This window comes from Grus americana, chromosome 20, assembly GCF_028858705.1.
Source record: "Grus americana isolate bGruAme1 chromosome 20, bGruAme1.mat, whole genome shotgun sequence".
NCBI lineage: Eukaryota > Metazoa > Chordata > Aves > Gruiformes > Gruidae > Grus > Grus americana.
In genome coordinates this window covers 152608-174687 of record NC_072871.1, presented here as the reverse complement: position 1 = coordinate 174687, position 22080 = coordinate 152608, and the positions used below count along the sequence as shown (strand labels likewise).

Below are 22080 nucleotides of genomic sequence, written 5' to 3'. Positions count from 1 at the left end.
CCAGATCCTGCGGCTACGAGATCCCACAGCTATGAGATCCCATGGCTATGTGCTGACCTTCCTTCAAGGCAAGGCAGCAAGGGCTGCCCAAGTTCTGCAGGAAAAGGCAGGGCTGGATTTATAAATTGGATCTGACAGAGCCTTTTCTGGTTAGTAAGGGTTGATGGTTATGCAGGCACCACGTGTTGGAAGGACCTGCACACATTCACACTCGCGGCAGGCAGGGGATGCAACCATGGCAGCATGAGATTTTGTGTAAACGGGAGCAGAGCGAGGGGTTTTCGAACCTCAAGCCTTTGCCCAAGCAGGAGCTGTGACAGCTCTCAGGGATTCTGCCGGACCTGATCATCACGTCCGGATGGGGTCCAGCTCCCCTGACTCCGGTCACATGCAGGGAGGTGGCTGTGCCCGAGTAGCTGTCTGTCTGTCTGCTCACGTCCTTCCACCCAGCTGGGCTCTGACTGCAGATGGTGGCTGGACAGGGAGTTAGCGCCAGGCTGCCTGCTGACAGGAGGGGACTGAATATACCGGGGGCTCGAGGGCAGGAGTGTAGGACATTGCACCATCCCCACTCTCAGCAGCCTGTGACCCGGCGCAGGCTGCAGAGGAGGCCACCTCGCTGTGTGCCTTCTGGCACCTCATGACTGGCCCAGCCTTCGTCTTTGGGTTTTTGCGCCTAGTCACTTCACTGCTGCTGGTGATGTGTCTCTGATGGGGAACTGGAGTTTTGAGCTGGGGGGCCTGACCCTGCAGCGGGCATCATTGCCAGGCAGGTGCAAGAAGGGGTGTGAGACCTTCCCAGGCGCAAAGGTCCCAGTGTGAACGTCCCTGTCCCAGTCAGATACACCTCTGCAGCCAAACCCATCACGTCAGCCAGCACAGACCACGGCAGAAAGGTGCCTTGGCCAGGTGCCAGCCTGCTGCGCCCAGACAAGGCTCCGGGCTCTGAATTTCGCCGAAGGCAGCCTGCCTTGCCGGGCGGGGCAACGAGCAAGCACCGGGCAGGGACTCCGCGGCGGCAGAGGACGGCAGGGTCCTGCGGACCCGAGCAAGGAGCCGAACTCGGGAAGCACACGTTGTCGGGCGGCTCCCGGGAACCGGGCGAGAGCGCAGGGCCGAGCAGGGAGCACGGTACAACCCGGGACTCGCTGCGGCCGCCGACCGCCTCCGCTCCCAGGAGCGACGGGGAAGCTGCTCCGGGCGGGAGGGCTGTCACGTCACCGCCCCATAGCCCCGCCCCGGGCCCGCCCCCGTCCCGCCCGTTCCCCCAGTGCCGCCAGCGGGCAGAGGCTGGCAGGGCGCAGCGCTATGGGGCCGCCTGAGGAGCTGCGGGCGCGGTTGGCGCGGTGCGGGCAGAGCCACCTGCTGCGCTTCTGGGCCGAGCTGGGCCCGGCGCAGCGCGGGGCGCTGCTGGCGGCGCTGCCGCCGGGCCTGGACGAGCACTGCCGGCTGGCGGCGGCGGCCGGAGCCCGCCAGCGGGGCCCGCCGGAGCGCCTGGACGGCCGGATGGAGCCGCTCCCCGCCCGGCTGCTGGGCAGCGTCCGCCGCAGCGACCCCGCCGCGCTGGAGCGCTGGGAGGCGGAAGGTGAGCGGGGCGCGGGGCCGCCCGCCCGTCCTGTCCCGGGGCGGGAGTCTGGGGCTCTGGCCCTGGGTGCGCCCCTCCGGCCCTCGCCCTTCCACCCGGGGGCTCCGCAGGGCTGAGGGCCCTCGGGGGTGGGGGGCACAGGGGCGTCTGTCGCAGCGCCGCCGGCCGCTTCCGGCAGGTTCCCCAGCGGGGCCCTCCTGTGGCTTGGTGCCGAAAATACCGGGGCTTGTCCTAAGAAACAGCCGGGGCTGCCCCAAACCCCAGCGAGCGCGGCCCGGCGCCAGCGGTAGCGGGCTGGGCTGGGCTGGCCGGACCCGGCCCGGGTCTGGCCCTGCCGCGGTGTTCGGGGGGCACATCTACCCCTGCGGGGCCCGCAGAGCCGGTGCGGAGCCCGGGGCAGTTCCAGGCGGGGTCCCCGGGGCAGAGCTGTGTCCCGCAGTGGCGGGGGTTGGTGTCAGGGGAGCGAGCGGGAGCCCAGGGAGAGGGTGAGGCAGGCAGGGCGGGCAGAAATTTGGGGTTACGGCAGTAACGCCAGGCCCCGGACACAGTCAACTGATGCCCAGTGCATGGAGGGGGCAGTGGGGGCACTTTGGGGCTGAGACATTGAATTTTCACTCTTAGCTGAGGCTGGAGAGTGCATGGTCGACAGGACGTGGGATAACATGGTGCCTTGCAGGTGGAGGTGAAGCCCCTGGGGAGGGTGGGAGCAGGGGGTTTGCATTTCTGCTGAAACAGGGACCTGCACCGGGTCTCCCAGACCAGGTGTTGTGCTGGTGTGGGGGCTGGCACGGAGCCCCGTCTAGGCTGTGCCATGTGCAGTGCTGGAGAGATCTGAGAGCAGAGTGAATGAGTAGTGTGGAAGAAGCCCAGGGAAGCCCGACATCCATATTTTTTGTAGCCTGGTAGATACTGACAGCTTTCCCTGGCCACCCTGTGGGCATGTGAAAGATGGGAGTGATGGGGGAGGCGGTGGCTGGATGTGGGGTGCTGTGCTCCCCCCACAGCATGTATGTCTTACGCAGACATCCTGTGCTTTTTTCAAAGTGTATGATCTATTTCATTTATTTACAAACGTTCAGATGTGTCTCCCCTCCTTTATAAAATATAACAGCACTGTTAAAAACAATCATAATAAAAAAAGGAAGCCAGAAAAAAACATCTGTGGTTGGAGAGACACTTGCCTAAATTGTGGCATCTGCACAGCCTCGACCCAAACCTGCCAGCAGAGAGGTGGGGATATGTGGGCAGGGGAGTAAAAATTTCCAAACAAAAGCAAAAATAGAAGACTCAGGGTCACAGGGCAGAGGAGCTGTTCTGCCACATCAGGCCCTGCTGACAGGGCCGAGTGGTGATGGAGAGAGTGGGAGGAAACTGGTGACCCAGTGGCCACGTGCGCTTGGTCCGACCGGGGTTTCCACGTCTCCAGCCGAGCAGAGGAGGGTGTTAGCACCCAGCTGGCACCACAGCAGCTGCCCAGACGTAACCGGTGGGGTTTGGTAGGGAACTCATTCTGATGGTGGTCACTGCCTCTTGTTTGAGGGTGTTGTGGTGAGGAGGAGGGGCACCTGTGAACGCTAGAGGCAGATGGGTCTAGGTCTGTGCAGTCGAACTAATAATTTTACCAAACTGGGTCCTTCTTGATCAGTCCTGCCAGGCTGGTGAGGAGCTGGTGTGTCTGCCTTGTGCTGCTGCCTGCAGCAGGGAAGGGAAGGCGATCTGCACGGGGCTGGCCTCGCTCGCTGCGAGCAATGCTTGCAGGAGTCCAGAAGGTCCGGCGCGGTTGGGACCACCGGCACCTGGCCCTGAAGTGCAGATGAGCCATGTCAGTCCTGCAGGCAGCATTTCTTAATTTCTACCAGGAGAGGGGGATGCGGCTCTTCGGTTTCCCTTTGGTTTGTTTTTATGATTCAGTTTAATGCTGGAGATGGGAATCAGCCCTCGGTTTTAATTCCTGGAGGAGTGCAATCAGGAGCGAGACTTTGTGCTGCTGAAGCCAGGCAGTGCTGGTGTGCCACGTATCCCTGCGGACGTGGCCTCGTTCCTGGGAGTGTCCCCGTGCCCTGGCATGGTATTTGCCAGAGGAACGGCTGTTACTGGCACGGGCTTTGTGGGGACTGCGGGTCTGTGAGGGGATGCAGGCTCCAAAATGCTCATTTGCAGTGAGCTGCTCGTGATGTTGAGTTGGACGAGAGCAGAGCGAGCTGTCCCGACCTGCTGCTTGACGTCCCTGAGGCTGCACGGCTGATGCAGTCCTTGGCTGTGGGGTGGGGGTCACCCCTGAGCTGAGCTTGTCCGCAGGTGTCTGAGTTCCCAGCAGCTCCAACCAGTAGCGTGTCCTCTGCAAAGACTGAACAGCTGAAATGATGTCTCCTCCTTTCCCCTTCTCCCTTTTCTGTGATAAAAAATGATGGTTAAAAACAACCAGGCAACTCAATACTTAGTCTTGGGAACACCCAAGATATTTTTTAATAGTTAAAAAAATATATATCTCATTGGTATTGTCAGTGAGATGAAAAAACTTAGCTTGGTCAGATTTGCTTTCAGATCTTAAACACAAACACTAAGCAATCACATTTTCTAGGCAGCCTTTGGGACGATGGTGTAAATCAGCCCAGATGCTTTTACATTCTGTAAATGTTTTATTAATGAAATCTAACTCTGGGGTATGGGCCGCAGCATAGCTCCTGTTTCATCAGAGACTTTGATGAGCCATTGTGGTTATCTGACTGCTCTGCAGAATTAAGGGTTTGGTGTTTTTTGCTTTATTCTTCTCTTACTGACTGCTGTTGTAATCAGGCTGATGTGCGTGTTCAGCAGGAGAATTCAGTCTGTTCTTACAAGATCAATCTGTTCATCCTGCAAAATTATTTTTGTTTTTTACTTTCTGTGCAGAATAAGACACTGCAGCATTGGTGGGTATCTAACAGCCAACACATCTTCCCTTTTTTGTTTGGTTGAGCTGTTTGTATTTCGCATGCTGCAGAAAATACGGTCGACATTTTTTAAGAGGGATAAATATTTACTGCATTTACTGCAAGAATGTGCAGCAGGATGAGTCAGTTGTTACAAACTTTAGCCCTGAATATTAGTAGTTTTACAGTTGGGAAGTCAGAGTGCACCTACTTACTCAGATTTCTGGGATATTTGTTTTCATGGCAACCTAAGATCAGAAATTTGGAAAAGCTCTCTGGTAGTTGTAGGGTTGTACTGTAAATACAGGGAATGCCATAAGTGATAGGAAGGAGAGTCCCCTTGCTGGGTTGTTCACGTGCGCCATGGTCAGCCCTCTCCCAGGAATACGGCCCTGTCAATCTGCTGGATTTTGGGAAGAGGAAAAGAGAATTACACCGTTGATGTTATCAGTGGATTTGCTTTGGACTCAGGTTCATCCTGCTTAGGTCAAGGTTTCAGTCCCCACAGTGAGAGGCCCCTCTGGGAGGTGGATGTGAGGTGCCAGCTCATCCTTGGGCAGATCCCATCCTCTTGTCACTGTACGGAAAACCGAGAACTGCCACCTCCCCTGAGACATCCCCGTTTCTGGGGTGATGCCAGCCCTGGCACCCTTGAGTCATGGCTGAGGACCGCAGCTGCTTGTGCTGGATGCTGCGTGACTAATGGGACCTCACAGGCTTTTCCAATACAGCGTTTGCTCCAGAGCTTCGTGTGAGTGATGCCCCTTGGTCACAGTCTATTGCTTAAACCCCTAATCTGAGATCAGTGGGATGTGGTCCGTCACGTCAGGACCAGAGTATATGTGTTGGTGCGAGCCCGACAGTGCCATGGCAGGGATGGAGTGGGGAGAATGTGTGACTTGGTCCACTGGTGGTTGAATCTCAGTTGCACCCCAAAGCAGCACCCACCATGCTGCAGCAACTAAGACCAACAAATGCTGAGTTGACACCTCAGACAGCTTTGTTTTAAATCAATGTGAAATACTTCACCTCAAGCAGTGTCAGTTCTAGATTATTTAGGGTTTTTTTTAAAATGTTTTTATTGCCTGTTTGAAACAGAACAGTTTGGAAATGTCCCACGTGGGAACTTTTTTAGATTTTTTTTTTTTCCATAAATTCTTCCCTCCCATAATTTTTCTTTTTCCACTGGGACGTTTTGGGTCAGGTTTGGTGGAAGGAGCCCATGGATGGTGCTGCTCCAGTGCTGCCCCGCTCACGTACACGAGGTCAAGCAGAGAAGCGCTGCCTGCCCCAGCCCTGCAGTAAGGCAAGGCTTAGGTGAGGGTGGGCGCTAATGAGTGCTTGGCTTTGGAGCACAGGGGAGTGCCATGTTGATGGAGGTAGGCGATGAACGTGCTGCAGCTACACCACATCTCAGTGTCTCACTCAGCTTGGTTGGTGTTATCCATGCAGCATCCCTTCCTGGAGTGGTCCTGAGTGGGATGTGGCTGGGTACTTTGATTTTACTAACCACCTGCCTTAGCCTTCAACTTCAGTCTGAGTAGAGATCTTCAGGTTTGCTTTCTTGGGTCGTCTTCATGCCAGGGGAAGGTTGTGTGTTTCTTTTCATGCTGCTGTCCTTGTGACCCTCCTAACTGGCGCTGTGGGATACTGGTGTGGCACAATTGATGCAGCTGTGAATGAGGCAGGTATTTGCTTGCATCCTGAGGAGCAAGGAGCTGGAGCCAACTGGATGGTGACACACACGCACACACACATCTATCTGTCTGTCTGTGTATCACCGCCTTAGCTCCTCTGCCCAGTAGGATGTGCTCACTGGGCTTGCTGGCACTGCACAGCTGCACATGGTGGTCTCATGCTGCTGTCTGGTGGTACTCGTTTAGCACTGGGTGGCTGTGGCATGGTGACATTCAGAGCCATTCCCACCAGGTCTCCAGGCCCCATATCCATCTGCTGTGGGTTTTAAATGCGGTTGGGAATCACTGGAGAGTGACTCATCCAGTGTCATCCTTGGCCATGGGAATGACAGCAAGTACACTCTTGCCAGAGTTCATGGCCAAGGGCTTTTCTTTGCTCAGACACTGCTGTTTATCTTGCTTTATGAGAGGTTTATCATTACTGTGGAGAGGCCAGGGTGAAGGTTGCTCAGGGCTAGATTGGTCAAGGAGGGGCATGTTCTTGCAGAGCGGTGAATCAGCTCACGGCACTGGTTGAGCTCAGCTGGACCATGACAGTTGTTTTTCCTTTTCCTGGGATAAAGCAGGGGAAGGAAATGGACAGGATCTGTGCAACCACATCCTCGCTCGTGGTAGCACCGCTCACTTCTTCAGCTACAACTGTGCCTGTCCTCTCTCCCTGCCCTGCCCCAGGACGTGGAGTGGCTGCCACAACAGAGTGACCCGAACTGAAGAGTTTGGCTCTGGTTTCTAACTGCAATCACTTTCACTTCCTTTCCCCATTGGTAATTTTGTCATCGCTGCTGACTCCTTGTCCTGGTTTTGGCTGAGATAGAGTTAATTTTCTTTCTAGTAGCTGATACAGTGCTGGGTTTTAGATTTAGTATCAGAATAATATTGATAACACACTGATGTTTTTAGTGTTGCTAGGTAGTTGTAGTGTTTACACTAAGTCAAGGATTCAGCTTCTTACACTCTTCCAGGCACACAAGAAGCGGGGAGAGCACAGCCAGGAGAGCTGACCCAGGCTTGCCAAAGGATTGTCACAACCACACAACTCACATCCCCAGTGGGATGGGGGAGAGAATCGAAAATGCAAGGAAAAAAAAAAAAGTAAGACTCATGGGCTGAGATAGACAATTTAATAGGACAGAAAAGGAAGATGATGGTGATAATAATAATATACAAAACAAGTGGTGCACAGCACAATTTCTCACCACCTAAAGCCGATGCTCAGCAAGTCCCCGAGCTGCCCGCCTCCTGACCAGCCCCCCAGTTATATATGGAACATGATGTCATATGGTACAGAATATCCCTGTGGCCAGTTTGGGTCAGCCGTCCTGGCCGCGTCCCCCTCCCAGGTCCTTGGGCACCCCCAGCCTTCTCATTGGCAGGGCAGGATGAGAAGCTGAAAAGTCCTTGACTGCTTGGCAACAACTAAACCATCAGTGTGTTATTCTCATCCTAAATCCAAACCACAGCACTGTACCAGCTGCTAGGAAGAAAATTAATTGTATCCCTGCTGAAACCAGGACAGGGATGTTACCTACCATAAAACGTCATGCTCCATATGTAACTGGGGAAGCTAGCCGGGAGGCAGATTTGCTGCTCGAAGCAGACATGGGATTGTTTTATTTTCCTTTTGCGTGTGGTGAGCAACTGCATTTGTGCATCACTTGTGGTGGTGGTGGTGGTGTTATTATTATTATTATTTTCTTCCTTTGTTAAACTGTCTTTATATCACCCCACAAGGTTTTTTTTTTTCTGTTCTCCTCCTCATGCCCTTGGGTGGGGAGGAGTGGGTGAGTGGCTGCGTGGTGTCCAGTTACTCGCTGGGGTTAAACCATGACACCCCTCCATTGGTCTGATTCCTCCCCGCTCCATCCCGTGGCTGTTGCTCCCAGGCACCAGTGCAAGCAGAGTCCTGGCAGGGATGGGGACTGAATGGTCAGCTGGGAGCGGAGCACCCCTGGCTAGTCTGGTGCCGAGCTGTCTGTCAGTGTGCTGAATATCTGCCTCTGTGTGGGGAGCAGAGAGAAGGGAAGGGAGAGGGGGCTGGTAGGACAGGTTTTACCCAGGTTTGTGTTCCCCAGAGCTGTGTGACTGCAGTAGCCAGGTTTGTGTGCAAAGTGCAGGTCTTGCCCGCAGGCTTCTCTGCTGCCCGAGTTTGCTGCCTCTGCACTGGATCCTGGCGGGGCGACAGCCACCATCCAGGCTGGGGCACTGGGAGGCCTGGAGCCATGCTCCTGCGGCCCTTTGCTCGTGTCTGTGTCCCACAACGGTGCCGTGCACTGGCGAACAGCCTGCCAAGCACATGGCAGCAAGCCATGTGCCAAGGACCGGAGCAAGTAATAGTGCCGTATCTGGTACCTTAGATCCCCTGCTCTCTGCTTTAAGTCTTGCAATGAGAAGTTCAGTAAAGACGCAAAGGAGGCCATTAATTGCTTGTGGCTTGTTGCATAAAATTACGCTTCTTTAATTTGCATTGCCATACAGGTCACCCAGTGCTATTGTCTATTCCTTTTAAATTTTAAGTTTAAACCCATTCAAGCTTCTCCCTCTATCCAAGGACCTCCTGAAACTTTGAAATCCCAAGAGTTCCACCTTCAGCACAGGTTTCCCTCTCCACTTGGAGTGGAAGGGTGGACTGCAGATCTCCAGAGGTGGCTTCCAACCAACACTTTTGTGGTCCTGTGAGCTCAAAGGTTCGCTCCGCAGCAAAGCGATGTCAGGGCTCCATACCCGGCTTCCTTCGTGTGCCTGAGCAGGCATTGCCAGCCTTTTTGGAAAGGGTATATTTAGGCAGAAACAAGGTGTTACTGCCGTGGTGGGACTGAAACTTCTAAGCATGGGGAGGTCAATAGTACTACTGCAATGTCATGGATAACTTAACTGATTTAATTGCTGAAAGCTAGATTTTTTTAACAGAATTAAAACCAAGCCAGGTTGTTAGAGCAGCAATTAGTATTTCTCCCTCTGTTGCTCATTTAAACTGCCAATTATTTGAAGATGAGCATAAAAACAATCCTGTTTTTCTTCTGATTCAATGTCTTTGGTCCCTGTGTCTTTCAGTTCAAGGCAGGAGTATTTTAGTCCCGGATGTGTTTAAAAGTTGGGTGTTTGTCTTCTCGGAGGTTTGGGTAAAGCATGGGCTGTCCTGGACCACAGGGAGCAGTGGCAGGCATGGCAATGTGCGGTAGACTTCTTGCTTTAGGTTGCCAAAGGCTCTGATAGCTACTGTACAGCAGCAGAGCTGTGGCTTTTGACCTGGGCAGCTCACTGCATCCCTGGAGGATGCAGTGATATTTCCCTAAGGAAATATCTTTCTCCCAATTGTCAGTCATCACTGTGATGCTGGCTTGAGAGAAGGCAGGGAACAAAGACTGTGGACAAGCTGGTTGTTTATTATGTGGTCTGGTTCTTCCCCAAGTGCTGGACTTTCCTGGTTTGTCAGGAGAAATCATACTGGTTTTAATTAGATTGTGGGAATTGTGGCTTCTGCATGCTTGGCTGTGTTGTTAGTCCTGACTGCAGCTGAGCAGAAGCTGGAGCACAAGTACAGATAAGTTGATAAGGCAGATTCCAGAAATGCTCATGCTTTACTGAAGATGACAAGACTTTGCTTCTTTGGGATGTAGAAATGGTGACAAGGGACCTCTGGAGGTCTCTAGTCCAGCCCTTATTTGGAACAGGACCATACCCACCCTAGGTCAGGTCAGTTACAGCTTTATCAAAATAAGCCTTGAAAACCCCAAGGGAAGGACATCCCCCAGCTCTCTGGAGATCTTTTCCAGTGCTGCACCACCTTCCTAGTAAAGAGATTTTATCCTAATGTCCAGTTTGAACCTCCTAAGCTGTGACTCATGGCTGTTTCCTGTTGTTACATCATCCGCTGCTTTAGGTGAGGAAACTGCTGCATCAAAGAGGTGAAATGAATTTTCATATTGTGTGCAGCATCAAATTTCTCTCTGAACTACCAGCAGTGGGCATTGAAGCAGCAGCTTCTGGCTGTTGCCTGAGCTCTGCAGAAAGGTTCAGGAGAAGAGCACGGGGTGTTGATTGCTTTTGTGGTTCTTATGTTCTCTTGGGATTCTTTCTCCTGATCAGGCTTGCATCAGATCTCACAGAACAAGGTGGCGGTGTTGCTCCTGGCTGGAGGACAGGGAACTCGTCTGGGAGTGAGCTATCCCAAGGGCATGTACAACGTGGGGTTGCCCAGCGGCAAGACCTTGTATCAGATTCAAGCAGAAAGAATCCGCAAAGTGGAGCAGCTCGCCGGCCAGAGACACCACTGCAAGTGTACCATCCCCTGGTAGGTGACCTGGAGCACAGACCTTCTGTGCAGGGGTCTTTGCGTTGCAGTCTTGCCTGTCTTGTCTTCTAGACGCACTTTGCTGTCTGCCATAGAGAGACATGGCAGGATTTGTGATGCCAGGAGCTGGAGGAGGGTGCGCAGGGATGGGAAGTGGCAGGTCCGTGTCTGCAGACCTGAGGGACTGGCACTGCCCTTGCATCATCAACCACTACCCTAACTGCTGCACTGTGCTGGTTTTTTCAAGTACAGCCCCTGACAGCACTATGAACAGCACTTTTCAGTGCCTGTTTCAGATGCTTTGCAAGAGATTTCATCCATTTGTCCTGTGCTTTCTCAGGTTCCTGCCTGGAGGGAGAGGTTGCCTAGAGCTCACCCTCTGCCTCCCCTTGCCCACAGTTTCTGCTGCAGCAAAAAAGTCTTCCTTCCCCTCGCAGTAGTAAATGCTTGTCATGGTCCATTTTCAGGCCACCTCCTGCTGTCGTTGTTTACAGCTAGCTGTTATGTCTTCTGGCTGCTCCCAGCTTTCAAAAGCCTCCAGGCTTCAAAAGAGGCTAGCTCTGTGCAAGGTGCAAAATATGAATTCCCTATGGATGTGGTGGGTGAGAGAGAGGAGGCACTGCGGCACGCTTCTGGGAGTGTTCTTGGCTAAATTTTCTTTGTTAGACTATAAAGACATACCTTTATGAAATCAGTCTGGTCTGAGCCAGGGTTTGGGAAGAGTGAAAGAGCACGTGTCTGAGGTCTGAAGACCTCGGGGTAGCCTGTCTGTATTGTATTTCTTTCTGAAGCCATGCATACATGACCTGAATTGTAAATGCACCTTCCCTGGTGCTGCCGGAATCCGGGATGGGTTATTTACGTGGTGCAACATCTGCTGATAATGTTTACAGTTCCTCTCTCTAGGCTGAGAAGAGTTGGCTGCTGCAGTACACCAGAGGCCAGGCGATGCTGTGCTGCAGAGATGTAAATCGGAGGGTGTGAGGTCCAGGCTCTCCTGTGCAAGGGGTTGATACCTCTGGCATGCTGGCAGAGGACCCTGTGTACCTCTGCCAATAGTATTTGAAGTGCTTGACAGGTAGATGACAAAGATGACACTTAGCCACTGTTGAAGAAGGAAGATAGTGGAGGGAGAGACAGCAGCAATGTGGAGCTGGAAGGAGAGGAGGAAACAGAGAAACTTAAGAGAAAAATAAATCATGCAGCCGACACTTGAAAAGGCTGCTGTTCGTCTTGGCACAAAAAGACGCGCTGGCCAACTGAGCTGCTGGGAATTCATAGCTCATTCTCAGCACCTTATGCTGGTCAGCGCTTCTTCAGACACTTTAACATCAGTTTGAATCGAGGGTGAATGAGGTGTTTGTACTGTCCTTTGCCTTGTTTTCCAGCTCATCCAGATGTCGTTCACATTTAGGAAAAGGCTCTTCTGTCCTGGCTGGAGCTAAGCCTGTGGGTAGGATCATGCACAAGACCCTGCGCAGCCTTCCTGTGGGATGAGTTCTGGAGGAGAGCTCTCCTGCTCAGTTGCATATTGCAGGATACTGTAGTGTCTGTCATTTTACACTCTCGGGTTTCCTCCCTTTTATGTTCCGTTTGTAGTTTTGTCTTTTGCTTGTGCTTTTGTTGCTCGTTGCTCAGCACCCATTCCTACCCAGGTACATCATGACAAGTGAGTTCACGCTGGGGCCAACAGAGGAGTTCTTTGTAGAACACGACTACTTCAACCTGGATAGATCCAACGTGGTCATGTTTGAACAGAGGATGCTGCCCGCTGTCACCTTTGATGGGAAGGCCATCTTGGAGGAGAAGGGGAAAATTGCTATGGCTCCAGGTACCCCGCTGTTCACCCTTACATGGTACAGTAATGGAATAGGTGTTGATAATTGCTATGAGCCATCAGCCAGCCTTGGCACACAGAGCAGTCTTTGGAGGTCAATGTTAAGCTTCTAATTATTATGGGAGGGTTAAACGATTCAGGGTGGTAATCAAGAGTGTAGCAATCTCTGCTTAGTTCTTGCTGGAGTCTTGCCCACAGCACATGGTTTTATTAAAGCCTGGGAGTATTGGCAGGATTAGGAGCAGGGCAGCTGCAGGTTAGGAGCAATGTGCATCGGCAGGGCTGTGTGTGAGGTCCCTGGGCTGCGGCCTCCCAGGGGTGAAGCTGTCGGGACCCACGTGTGCCCCTCACCACACACTGTGCCTGTGTGGAGCTAACGGTCTCTGAGCAGAGCGATGCTGTCAGGCCAGGGAGGAAGCTCACCTGGCTGAAGGCTCCCGTTCAAGGCTGATAGCTGGAAATGGGTAAAAAAGCAAGAAGATGAACTCTTTCCAAAATGATTGCAATGCCTCACCTAGTAAACAGGACATGGTAAGAGACTCAGTGAAGGCAGCCTGGTCGGGGCCATGTTGCAGTGATGTGGTTTTGTGGCTGCAGAGTGGTTTTCCTGAGCTGGCAGCGGTGTCAAAGGAGGAACCACGAAAGGGTGATCTGTGATGAACAAACGTGCAGGTGTCTTTTCTGCAGCTGCGGTTCAAGCCTTTAAAAAGACATTGGGAAGTTTCAGAAGATAAACAGAAAATAACATCTATTTTAGTCCTTTTCTCCAGGCTGAGTTTTAAATGTGCTTTTGCTCTGCACTGGAAGAGAAGAAATGTAACAGGCTTTTCCCACCCTCTGCATTATGTTTTGCCCTTTTGTGTTTTCCCTCTGAGGATCTTGCAAGGCTTCGTAAAGTCTCATAACACTTCTCTGTGAGGCTGGTCTCCATGGTCGCACTCTGCAGGCGAGGGAGCTGGGGTGTGTGGGGGGAACAGGCTTGTCTGAACTGTGTGGCAGAGCTGGAAGTAAAATCTGGTTAGCACTGACTCTTGGTCAGAAAGCATTCCCTGCTCTGCTGTTAAAGGTTGTTCAGGACTTTCAGCTTTTGCTCTGTTAGCTGCAAAAAAACCCGCAAAGTCGCTAATTAACCAGAGCTTTCTCTTTTCTCTTGCATTATAGATGGCAATGGTGGCTTATACTGTGCTTTGGTGGATAATAAGATCTTGGATGACATGAAGCAGCGTGGAATCCAGTATGTCCATGTATATTGTGTGGACAATATCCTTGTGAAAATGGCAGATCCAGTTTTCATAGGCTTCTGTGTTTCCAGAGGGGCAGATTGTGGTGCAAAGGTGAGGCGGTGCTAATGCCGGGCCATTTTAGGGTCTGATTACGCTGGGAAGCTGTTGGCTAGGGTGAGCTTAGATGAACTGGAGTGTTCAGACCTTTATCCAACAGTGGCTCACTCCAAGCAGATTTAGAGGAGCTGCTCGCTGCCTGCATTGCATTCAGAATCTCTGCCTGTGGGTGACCTCCTCCCCTTTTCCCAGAGTACTCTGGACAAGAAACTGCAATTAGAGCAGGGACTGTAACTGCACAGGAAACTACAAACTGGAATTGCTCCCCTTTCTGCAAAGGCACTTGGGCTATCTAGAAGCTGTATTGGACTGGGATGTGTTTTACAAATACACCTTTAAGTCTAATTGAGGCATTCCTTATGCCCCACTGTGGAAGACGGGGAAAGCCGATCTGGTTTTGTCACCCTAAAGCAGCAGGTGCCCGAGGAGCAGGCAGACAGGGAGCTGAAGGCTAATAGCTGCAAATATTTTTCATTTAATGCCAGGTCCCAGTCCTTGATAAGAAAAGTGCCCCACAATATGCTGATTTCATTTAACTGGTTTGTCTTTAGAGCAACTGTGCAATTAAGTGGTCAAGTGCTGGGTTTTATGCCCGTTTGTTGGGCAAAATGTGCCTCCAGGCTACTCTGTGCACCCAGCACTGCCCTGCCAGTGCTCCTGAGGTGCTGGAGGATCAGTTGTGCAACAGTCCTGTGGGATCGTTTGTGCGTGGGAGATGGAACAGTGCTGGGATTTTCTTCCTCCTTGTCACAGCCCTCTGTCCTGTGGCTGCAGGTGGTGGAGAAGGCCTACCCCACAGAGCCTGTAGGGGTGGTGTGCTGTGTGGATGGGGTCTACCAGGTGGTGGAGTACAGTGAGATCAGCCTGGAGACTGCGCAGCAGCAAAGCCCCGATGGGGGACTGATGTACAGCACTGGCAATATCTGCAACCATTTCTTCACAGTTGAGTTCCTGGAGGCGGTGGCCCAGTAAGTTCCAGCAGACCTGCTAGGCAGCTGTACAGCCCAGAAATGCCTCCAAGAGTGGGTGTTCCTGTTTCTCACTCTGTAATTTCAGTTATGGTTACCTCCTGCTCTGCTCTTCACTTGCTCTCTCCTCCAAACAGTTCAAAACAGCTGTGCCCACTTTCTGACAGTCCCAGCGTGCTCTTCATGCCTTACCCAATGAAGATGTTGCATGCTTTGCTGTAGATAAATCAACTGAGATATACCAGTGGATGACCTTCCTGGGCCTGCAAGGGTGAGCAGCCACGTGGGCTGCGGTGTGGTCAGTGATGCAGCCCCACGCTGAGGATTTTCAATGGGAATGTCACCCATGCCATCCTTTGGGACAGCAGAGGTTGGGGGAGAGGGTGAAGCTGGGGGAGGATTCTGCACCTTGGTGTTGGGAGATGGGGATGTGATGCTGAGCATTCAGTGAGCAGCCGTATGACCTTCCTGAAGAGCTCAGTCCACTCTCATGTGAAGGATTGGCTCTGCTCCATTGTCATCCCAGTCAGATAACAATTTGGGTTACCTTTTTATCTCTGCCTGCAATTTCAGCTGGATGCTAGGTCCTCCCTCTTCTCTTGCTTTACTCTGCGATGTCCCACCAGTGCAGGGAGTGCTGCTGGCTGGGCTGCTCTGCTCAGTGAGGTATTTCCTGAACGTGACTTTGGTCAATGTGGAGTGAGCAACACCCACAACAGCTGAGATGACCTAGAGCAGTAATAGGCCATCTATGTACTTCTTTTTTCTAAGTGGGCATGAAGTAAATTAACTTGTTTCTCCTTCTTTTGCAGGAAATATGAGCCGCAGCTGAGGCATCACGTAGCCATAAAGAAGGTGCCCTACATTGACGAGGAGGGAAATCTGGTAAAACCGCTAAAACCGAACGGGATAAAGCTGGAGAAGTTTGTGTTTGATGTGTTCCAGTTCTCTAAGTTAGTGGAAGACATGATTTTATTTTCTTCCTCCCCTTCTCGATGTTTGTTTGAATGACTGTAGGTTGTAACAGACCTTGCCAGGGAGCACATGGTTTGTGGGCGGCTTGTTAGAAAGGCTGTTGGATCTACACCAAGCTCCAACACAACAGTAATGCTGCAGGCTCTGAGGTGCGTTCACAGGGCACTTGGCAGAAGCTGGGCTTGCTCTGACTGTGCTCCCAGAACTGTTCGTTCTGCTGAGGATATGTTGGCTGGTCTGGCCTCTGCCAGCCCTGTGAAAGAAAGGAAAAATAAAAAAGGAAATCGAGCGCAAAGCCAATGTTTAACATGAGCCCACGTTGGGAGTATTCAAACTCACAAAAATTGGGTCTTTCAGAGTTGTGGCTTCCATGGCAACCGCAGCGCTGGTCACGTTTTTGGGGTGCTCAGAAAACAGGTTGCTTAAGCACCGGGGGGGCAAGTTACTGTTGCTGTGGGAGCTGTCAGTATTGACTTGCCGAGCTCTAAGACGTACCTGAGAGCACTGTGCCATAGTGTTAGCGCAGTCAGGGGTACTTTGTGTTTAGGGAATGTGGGACTTAAATTATTAATTTAAGAATTTAGCATAAGTGTTCTTATAAAACCTATTTCCGAGGCCTCGAATTCAGCAGTAAAAATTCTGTTTTAGGCTTAAATAAATGGGAAAAAGAGACCTCAGGCAAACTGAATTATCTTTGGGGATAGTATTTTTGTTTTTAGAGGGTTTACTTTAACATAGAGAGCTCGAGGTTTGAACCAGTCTTCATTTCCTGACATGCGTTCAATAAAGTATCATACCAAAGGCAAAACCAGTGTGATGGAAACAGTGCTGAGTTCTGAGCTGTGAAAGGACTCATTTGCAAGCAGTGATTCCTTGTGCTTTTTTAACAATACTGCAAAACCAGCTTGGCAGCTGCTCTTCACATGTGAAATGTAGAAATGCACAGACGCTACTGTGGGATTTCTTAATTTGCATTTTCATTTCTGGTAAACAGCTGTACTTAACATTAAACTGTAAATCCTCCGATATTGCTTATTCATCCCTGGGAACTGGTGTCCTCAACTGATCCTTGCCTATAGCCTCCCAAGTGGAGCAGGGGTGCGGCACTCTGAAGTGAGCCGCGCAGCTCGGCGCCGTATCCGAGCTTCAGGCATTGCTGCTCTCCCCATCCCGCTGTGCTCTTAGCTGAGACGTTTTGTCCATGAGCCTCCTAGTGCCTGGGGAGGTTTCTGTGGGATCTCTGCAGAAGTGTTGCTTTTCCTCTCACCTGTGCACAGCTCTGGAGGGTCACGAGGCTGCTGTTATGTTCCCAAAGAGACCAGGCTTCTTGTTTTGTTTTTCTGTCATGCAGCCCTGGTACTCCTTTGGTCTTCAGATGGGAGGTGGGCTTTCCTTAGCTTGACTGCCTCAGGCTGCATACATTGCTGGTCCCTAAAATATATATGAGCCTTTCCCCATCCAAGTTGTTGTTGCATCAACAGGGCTGATGGCTAGCTTTGGTTTTCATTATCATTGTTTTCTCCCCTTTGCTGGTAGGAATTTTGTGGCATTTGAAGTTGTGAGAGAAGAAGAGTTCTCGCCACTAAAAAATGCGGACACAGCTGACAAAGACACTCCTACCACTGCTCGGCAAGCCCTCCTGGCCCAGCATTACCGCTGGGCTCTCAAGGCTGGGGCCAGATTTCTGGATGAAAATGGTTGCAGGATACCGGAGAAACTCAGGTACGAACCTCTGTGACCTTCTCTGCATCTTCTCTGCCTGTGGCTGCCCAACTGTGCCAGCTAGCTAGTGGCATGTACTGTGCTCTGCAAAACGGGGCATTAGTTTGATCACAGGGTGACCCGGCACGATTTTCATTCAGCTGGTCTTTTCTGACCATGCAGAGCAATGTCTGTTACAGCTCCTGCTCCATTAGTAATTGTGGGTGCTCTGGACAGTAGTGCACAGTGCTCTGGCAGAGATCCCTGCCCATGGGGTTGTGAGATGACTCCTCCTATAGGAACTCGTTAGGCAGGGGCAGCCTTTTCAGTCATTCTAGATTTAGCCAGCCCAAGCAATTGTAGTTTGTACTCCTCACCAGCTTTTCTGAATATGGCCCCAGTGCTTAAAGCCCAGCAAGATTCTCAGGTGGGCTTAAGGATCAGCTGTTACAGCATTTACCAGTTCAGACACTTCCTGCACCATAGTGAATGAGAAGCTGCTTTTACTCTGTGGGGCTATTATTTCATCAACTCACAGTTTAGTAAACCCACAAGCTATTCATTTTACTTGAAAAGCACCTCTATAAAAGCGATGTTCTTGTTTTGATGAGGAATATTTGGGACCCGATAATTCCCTTTTATTTTCACACTTTGTTTGAATAATGTCTGGTGCATGTGACTGTAACACATATTTTATCCTTCTGGATATCCTGTTCCTGATGATCTTTTGAAGAAGATGCACTGTGTTTTAAGCATAGCAAGAAGTTAATCCTGTGTTCTCTTCTCTAGTCTCTCAGGAACTGAAGATGCACCAGCTGTGTGTGAGATTTCTCCATTAGTGTCTTACTTTGGAGAGGTGAGAATAACTACCTATGAAGGTATTTTTAAGTCTGTGCAGGTATGCATCTGATTTCCGTCCAAACATGGCGGATTTCTTTACCCTAACTTGCTGAGAAATGGTAAGATCAAGGGAACTAGGACTTGGGCTCTGCATTATGTTTGTAGTTCCACTATGGTTTACTCTTCAGTGGTTTGTTCACTCTCAGTTTTAGCCATTTGTAAAATGAGATTTGCAATGGATCTGCACAGTTACATTAAGACTCACAAGTACTTTGAGGTCTTCTAAATGAAAAGTGCAGAATATTCAAATTGCAAAATCCATGGGGGTCACTGTATTCAGTTGTGTGCTTATTTGTGCCCATCTCCCACAGTGAGTGAATACTGAATGAGAAGTGTGATTTGTGCATTGGCTTTAGAGAAACCACAGATTTCTCAAGTTTGTCCCTTGAAAATAATTGGTCCTGAGACAACTGCTTCCATTTAGTAGTGAGGAGCTGCCCTGAGCTGGACAGGCAGGGTGAGGAATAGTGGATTGCAGGAGGATATGTGGGCACTGTGGGGAAGGGCGTTCATGAAACTTTATATCTTCGCTAGCTTTCTGTGTGTAGGTAGCAAACTCATCACAACTGATGCATTGTAAGAACAAAATGAAAAGGAGGCAATTGAAGTTGACTTTTTTCTGCTAGGATTATTCTAATGTGAGTTAAGGACACACCTTCCCATGCCTGCCCCTCTGCCGGAAGCTTGTTTCTGAGATCCGTTGTTTTGCAGTTCATCGGTGCCTCTCCTTTGTGAACCCCAGGCTTGGGGCTGAAATGCTTTCCATCTCTGTCACTGGGGAGTCTGTTGCTGTTGCCTGTCCTTCCCATGACCTTTTAACTTTGGGTAGTCAGTCGTTCTTTGAGGACATTACATAGACTTAAAAATAATGCAGGTAACCAGTCTGATGCATTCATAACCTAACAGTGCTGTTTTCACATGTTCTCAGGGTCTGGAGGTGTACATGAAGAACAAAGACTTCCCTTCTCCCTTTGTACTCGATGAAAACAAAGCAAAACTGCTAGGAAATTCTTGAAGAGGAGGGAGGCCTTTCCCCTTCAAATCAGATACCTATCTGTCACATCCTTTATAAGAACTGACATTACTAAAATGTCAGCTATGAAATGTGTTATAAAAAATATTGCTTTCCAGTATTGAATCGATGCCAAATCCTTGCTGCAGTTGTGTTTACACACACATGTGTGCTCACCAGTTCTGTTTGGTAACTTTGAAGGCAATGCCTTTTACCTCAGTCTGTTTTGTAGACTTGGATGTGAATGAAGATTAATACCTTCTGGATACCAAACAGATTTTATATTTCTTATTTGCTATGCATACAAATATGTAAAAGAGCCAGTCAGGGCCTAATAAATCAGTTTTGCATTCAAGATTAAATCTCTTCAGTGCCTTGTTAGGTATCTTGTTTGTGCTGGTGGGGTTGGGGTTTGCTTTTGTTTTGCTCTTAAATTGTGTGCACAGCTGAAGAATCAGTTTGATCTGTCTTTTCCTTAATCCTGTGCTGGTTAGAAGATCCAATTCAAGAGCAATTGCATCCTCTAACCAGATCATACAGAGGAGTCTGCTGTAGGTAGGGATGCTGCTGCATGTAAGCATTGCTTGAGGTTTGGACTCCAAAGCAGAACAGACTCGTTTGCATATCTAGGCTTGCTGGTGGCATTCCAAGAAAACATAAGTAAATACGCAGTTTAGACTGATTGCTCTTTACAGCTGTAGTAACCTGGGTTTTTTTCATTAAAAAAAAAAAAGAAAAAGATGATGAGAAACTTTTTCATAACAACCCTCTGCTCTTATTGTCTATAACAAACATTTATTTTCTTTTCATTTTTCTGTTTAATGTATTCCATATCCCTCAAAGGGGACTCTTTTAAAGTACCCGAAAGTACTAAGCAAACAAATCCTAATGATAGAGTTTAAAGCTTAACCAAAAAAATACTTAATCCCAGCATAAACAATGTACACAGTAAAACACCAGCCTCTGCTTCTACAATTTCTGGCCAGGTAGTTTTCCAGCACTCTTTTACTTACAAAATAATTCTTTAGATGCCTTCCTTTTACATATATTACTAACCATAACCTAAAGATAGGTATCAGCTAATTAAGGATGCTAATTCCCAGAACATATGTAGCATTTGAACTCAGCCCTGGCCAAGGGATCCCAGGGTGGCTGTGATACACAAATGATTGTTCCTCTTCGGTCTTGGGATGCTGCCCTGGTAAGCTCGTGCCAGGGGGAACGTGCACTGAACACACCGAAGTTGTTTCACCCTGGGTGAGGATGCTTCGGGTGCGCTGCTGGGTGGCTTTTGCTGGAGGAGCACTCTATGCTTTCCCCTAAATCAGGTGGTGAAGAAGACGCCTCATCTGGAATGTTATTTCATGCATCTGCTTCTACTGAAGAATTGTCGATGCTATTTTATTAAGCATATATCTTTTAAATAACTTACGTGGCTTTCTGTAATTCCTGATGAGAGGTTGTATTCAGAACATTGGGGAAGTATAAAAATGGCTTTGAGAGTAAATACAGTTTGTAAGTAGGCTCGTTTTCCAAAGAGAGCATCTAAATGTTGATGGTAGAGTTTTCAGGTGTAAAGTGTATCTGCATGCACGTAAGTAATGAGCCTTTTGCACATGCAAACCAGCTAATGAAAGTTCTGATTACCTCAGTTTGCATGTGCAGCCAGTAATTCCCATTTTTAGTATAAATTAAGCATTTGTCCTGGACATTCGATTCTGGTTTTGGTGGTTTTGGTTTGTAGGGGTTTTTTCCATGATGTTTTATGGGTCATTCCATTCCTGTCAGTCAAGTTTTATATCTGAGAACAAATTGTGTTGTATCTTTGTGAGTATTGCTTGTCGATTCAGGCACATACTTGTTTTAAATTGCACTGTGCTATGAAGAAAGCATATTTCTTTTGCTCTTTCTAAAGTGCTTTCTCTTTTGAAACTTTAGTTCCAGTGTGCTTTAATCATGTGTACAGTGAGCTGCTGACATGGTTTTTAGAGGTTGTTTTCAAGGAGAAGCTGAATTAGAATGCTAAATGCCTTGTCTGTTGAGTTTTTTTGTATGACTCCTCACATTTTAAACTGGAACATAGCAAGAATTTTGAGAGAACTTTAAAAAAAAAAATCTGTCCTGTACGTAACAGAGTAATTCTAGTATGTACCATGAAATGAAAAAAGTACAAATGAAACAAAGAGAGGTCCCTTAGTACTCTGTAAACTTTTTGACACGTAAACATTTTTATAATAAAGATGTTACTGTGATTTCTATGTGTCTGTCTGTGTTTCTTGTTCATGAGGAAAATACACTTGTTGTCTTTGTCCCTACATGTCATGGGTGTTGTCACCACAGCTGCAGGACACTGAGATGGTGTCACCAATGGCATGGTTGGAGGCTGCAGTGCCCACACGATGTACAGGGGATGTGGAACTCAGCAGAGGGTAATCCTGAAGGGGGGTTGACATTGTAGGATGTATTTTTTCATCAGAAAACAGATGACTCTGTTCTTGCCTGCAATCCTGTTTTTTGTGTGTTTTTGTTTTTTTTTTTTCTTTCTCCCCAAGCTTTTCAACTCATTTTACTGAGGGGAGGGAGTTTAATTGTGGGTGGTATGTGTTTTTCTTTTATTTAAAGTAGATTTGAGTGATCTGGATCTGAGTCAGGCTTTCGCAGCTGTTGTGTAGGTAACGAGCACTCACTGTGGTGCTGCTTTTGCTTGGCTTCCCATTGACAGGCGCTTTTTAAACAGCGTTCCATTTATAGAACAATCAGCAGGGAAGTTAGTAATTTTTCACAAATGACAGATGGTCTTCTCTTTTGGGAGTTTAGTGCTGAACCCAGCAAAGGTCAGAGGTAGATATTCTTCCTTCCTTA

At 49.4% G+C, this 22080-nt stretch overlaps 1 protein-coding gene across 2 annotated transcripts; it reads left to right on the top strand.

The window, feature by feature from the left end:
- Positions 1 to 1257: 1257 nt before the first annotated feature.
- Positions 1258 to 21468, top strand: UAP1L1 (UDP-N-acetylglucosamine pyrophosphorylase 1 like 1). Of its 2 annotated transcripts, XM_054848822.1 has the most exons (9): positions 1260 to 1585; positions 10281 to 10485; positions 12141 to 12316; positions 13484 to 13656; positions 14437 to 14630; positions 15443 to 15583; positions 17142 to 17327; positions 18096 to 18162; positions 19135 to 21468. In XM_054848822.1, exons 1-9 carry the CDS (start codon positions 1309 to 1311, stop codon positions 19219 to 19221), a joined length of 1506 nt encoding a protein of 501 aa, XP_054704797.1. In that variant the 5' UTR covers positions 1260 to 1308; the 3' UTR covers positions 19222 to 21468. The 2 variants fall into 2 exon arrangements, with proteins under 2 accessions (XP_054704798.1, XP_054704797.1); XM_054848823.1 differs by lacking the exon at positions 14437 to 14630 and having other exon boundaries at positions 1258 to 1585; positions 13484 to 13556.
- Positions 21469 to 22080: the final 612 nt, after the last annotated feature.

What these genes read in the sequence shown, in the direction of transcription:
- UAP1L1 (XM_054848822.1), top strand. Translation starts at nt 1,309, where the DNA reads ATGGGGCCGCCTGAGGAGCTGCGGGCGCGGTTGGCGCGGTGCGGGCAG. An exon ending in TGCAAGTGTACCATCCCCTG is followed by an intron (nt 10,486 to 12,140) that starts GTAGGTGACCTG and finishes ATTCCTACCCAG; the next exon opens with GTACATCATGACAAGTGAGT. An exon ending in TAGTGTCTTACTTTGGAGAG is followed by an intron (nt 18,163 to 19,134) that starts GTGAGAATAACT and finishes ACATGTTCTCAG; the next exon opens with GGTCTGGAGGTGTACATGAA.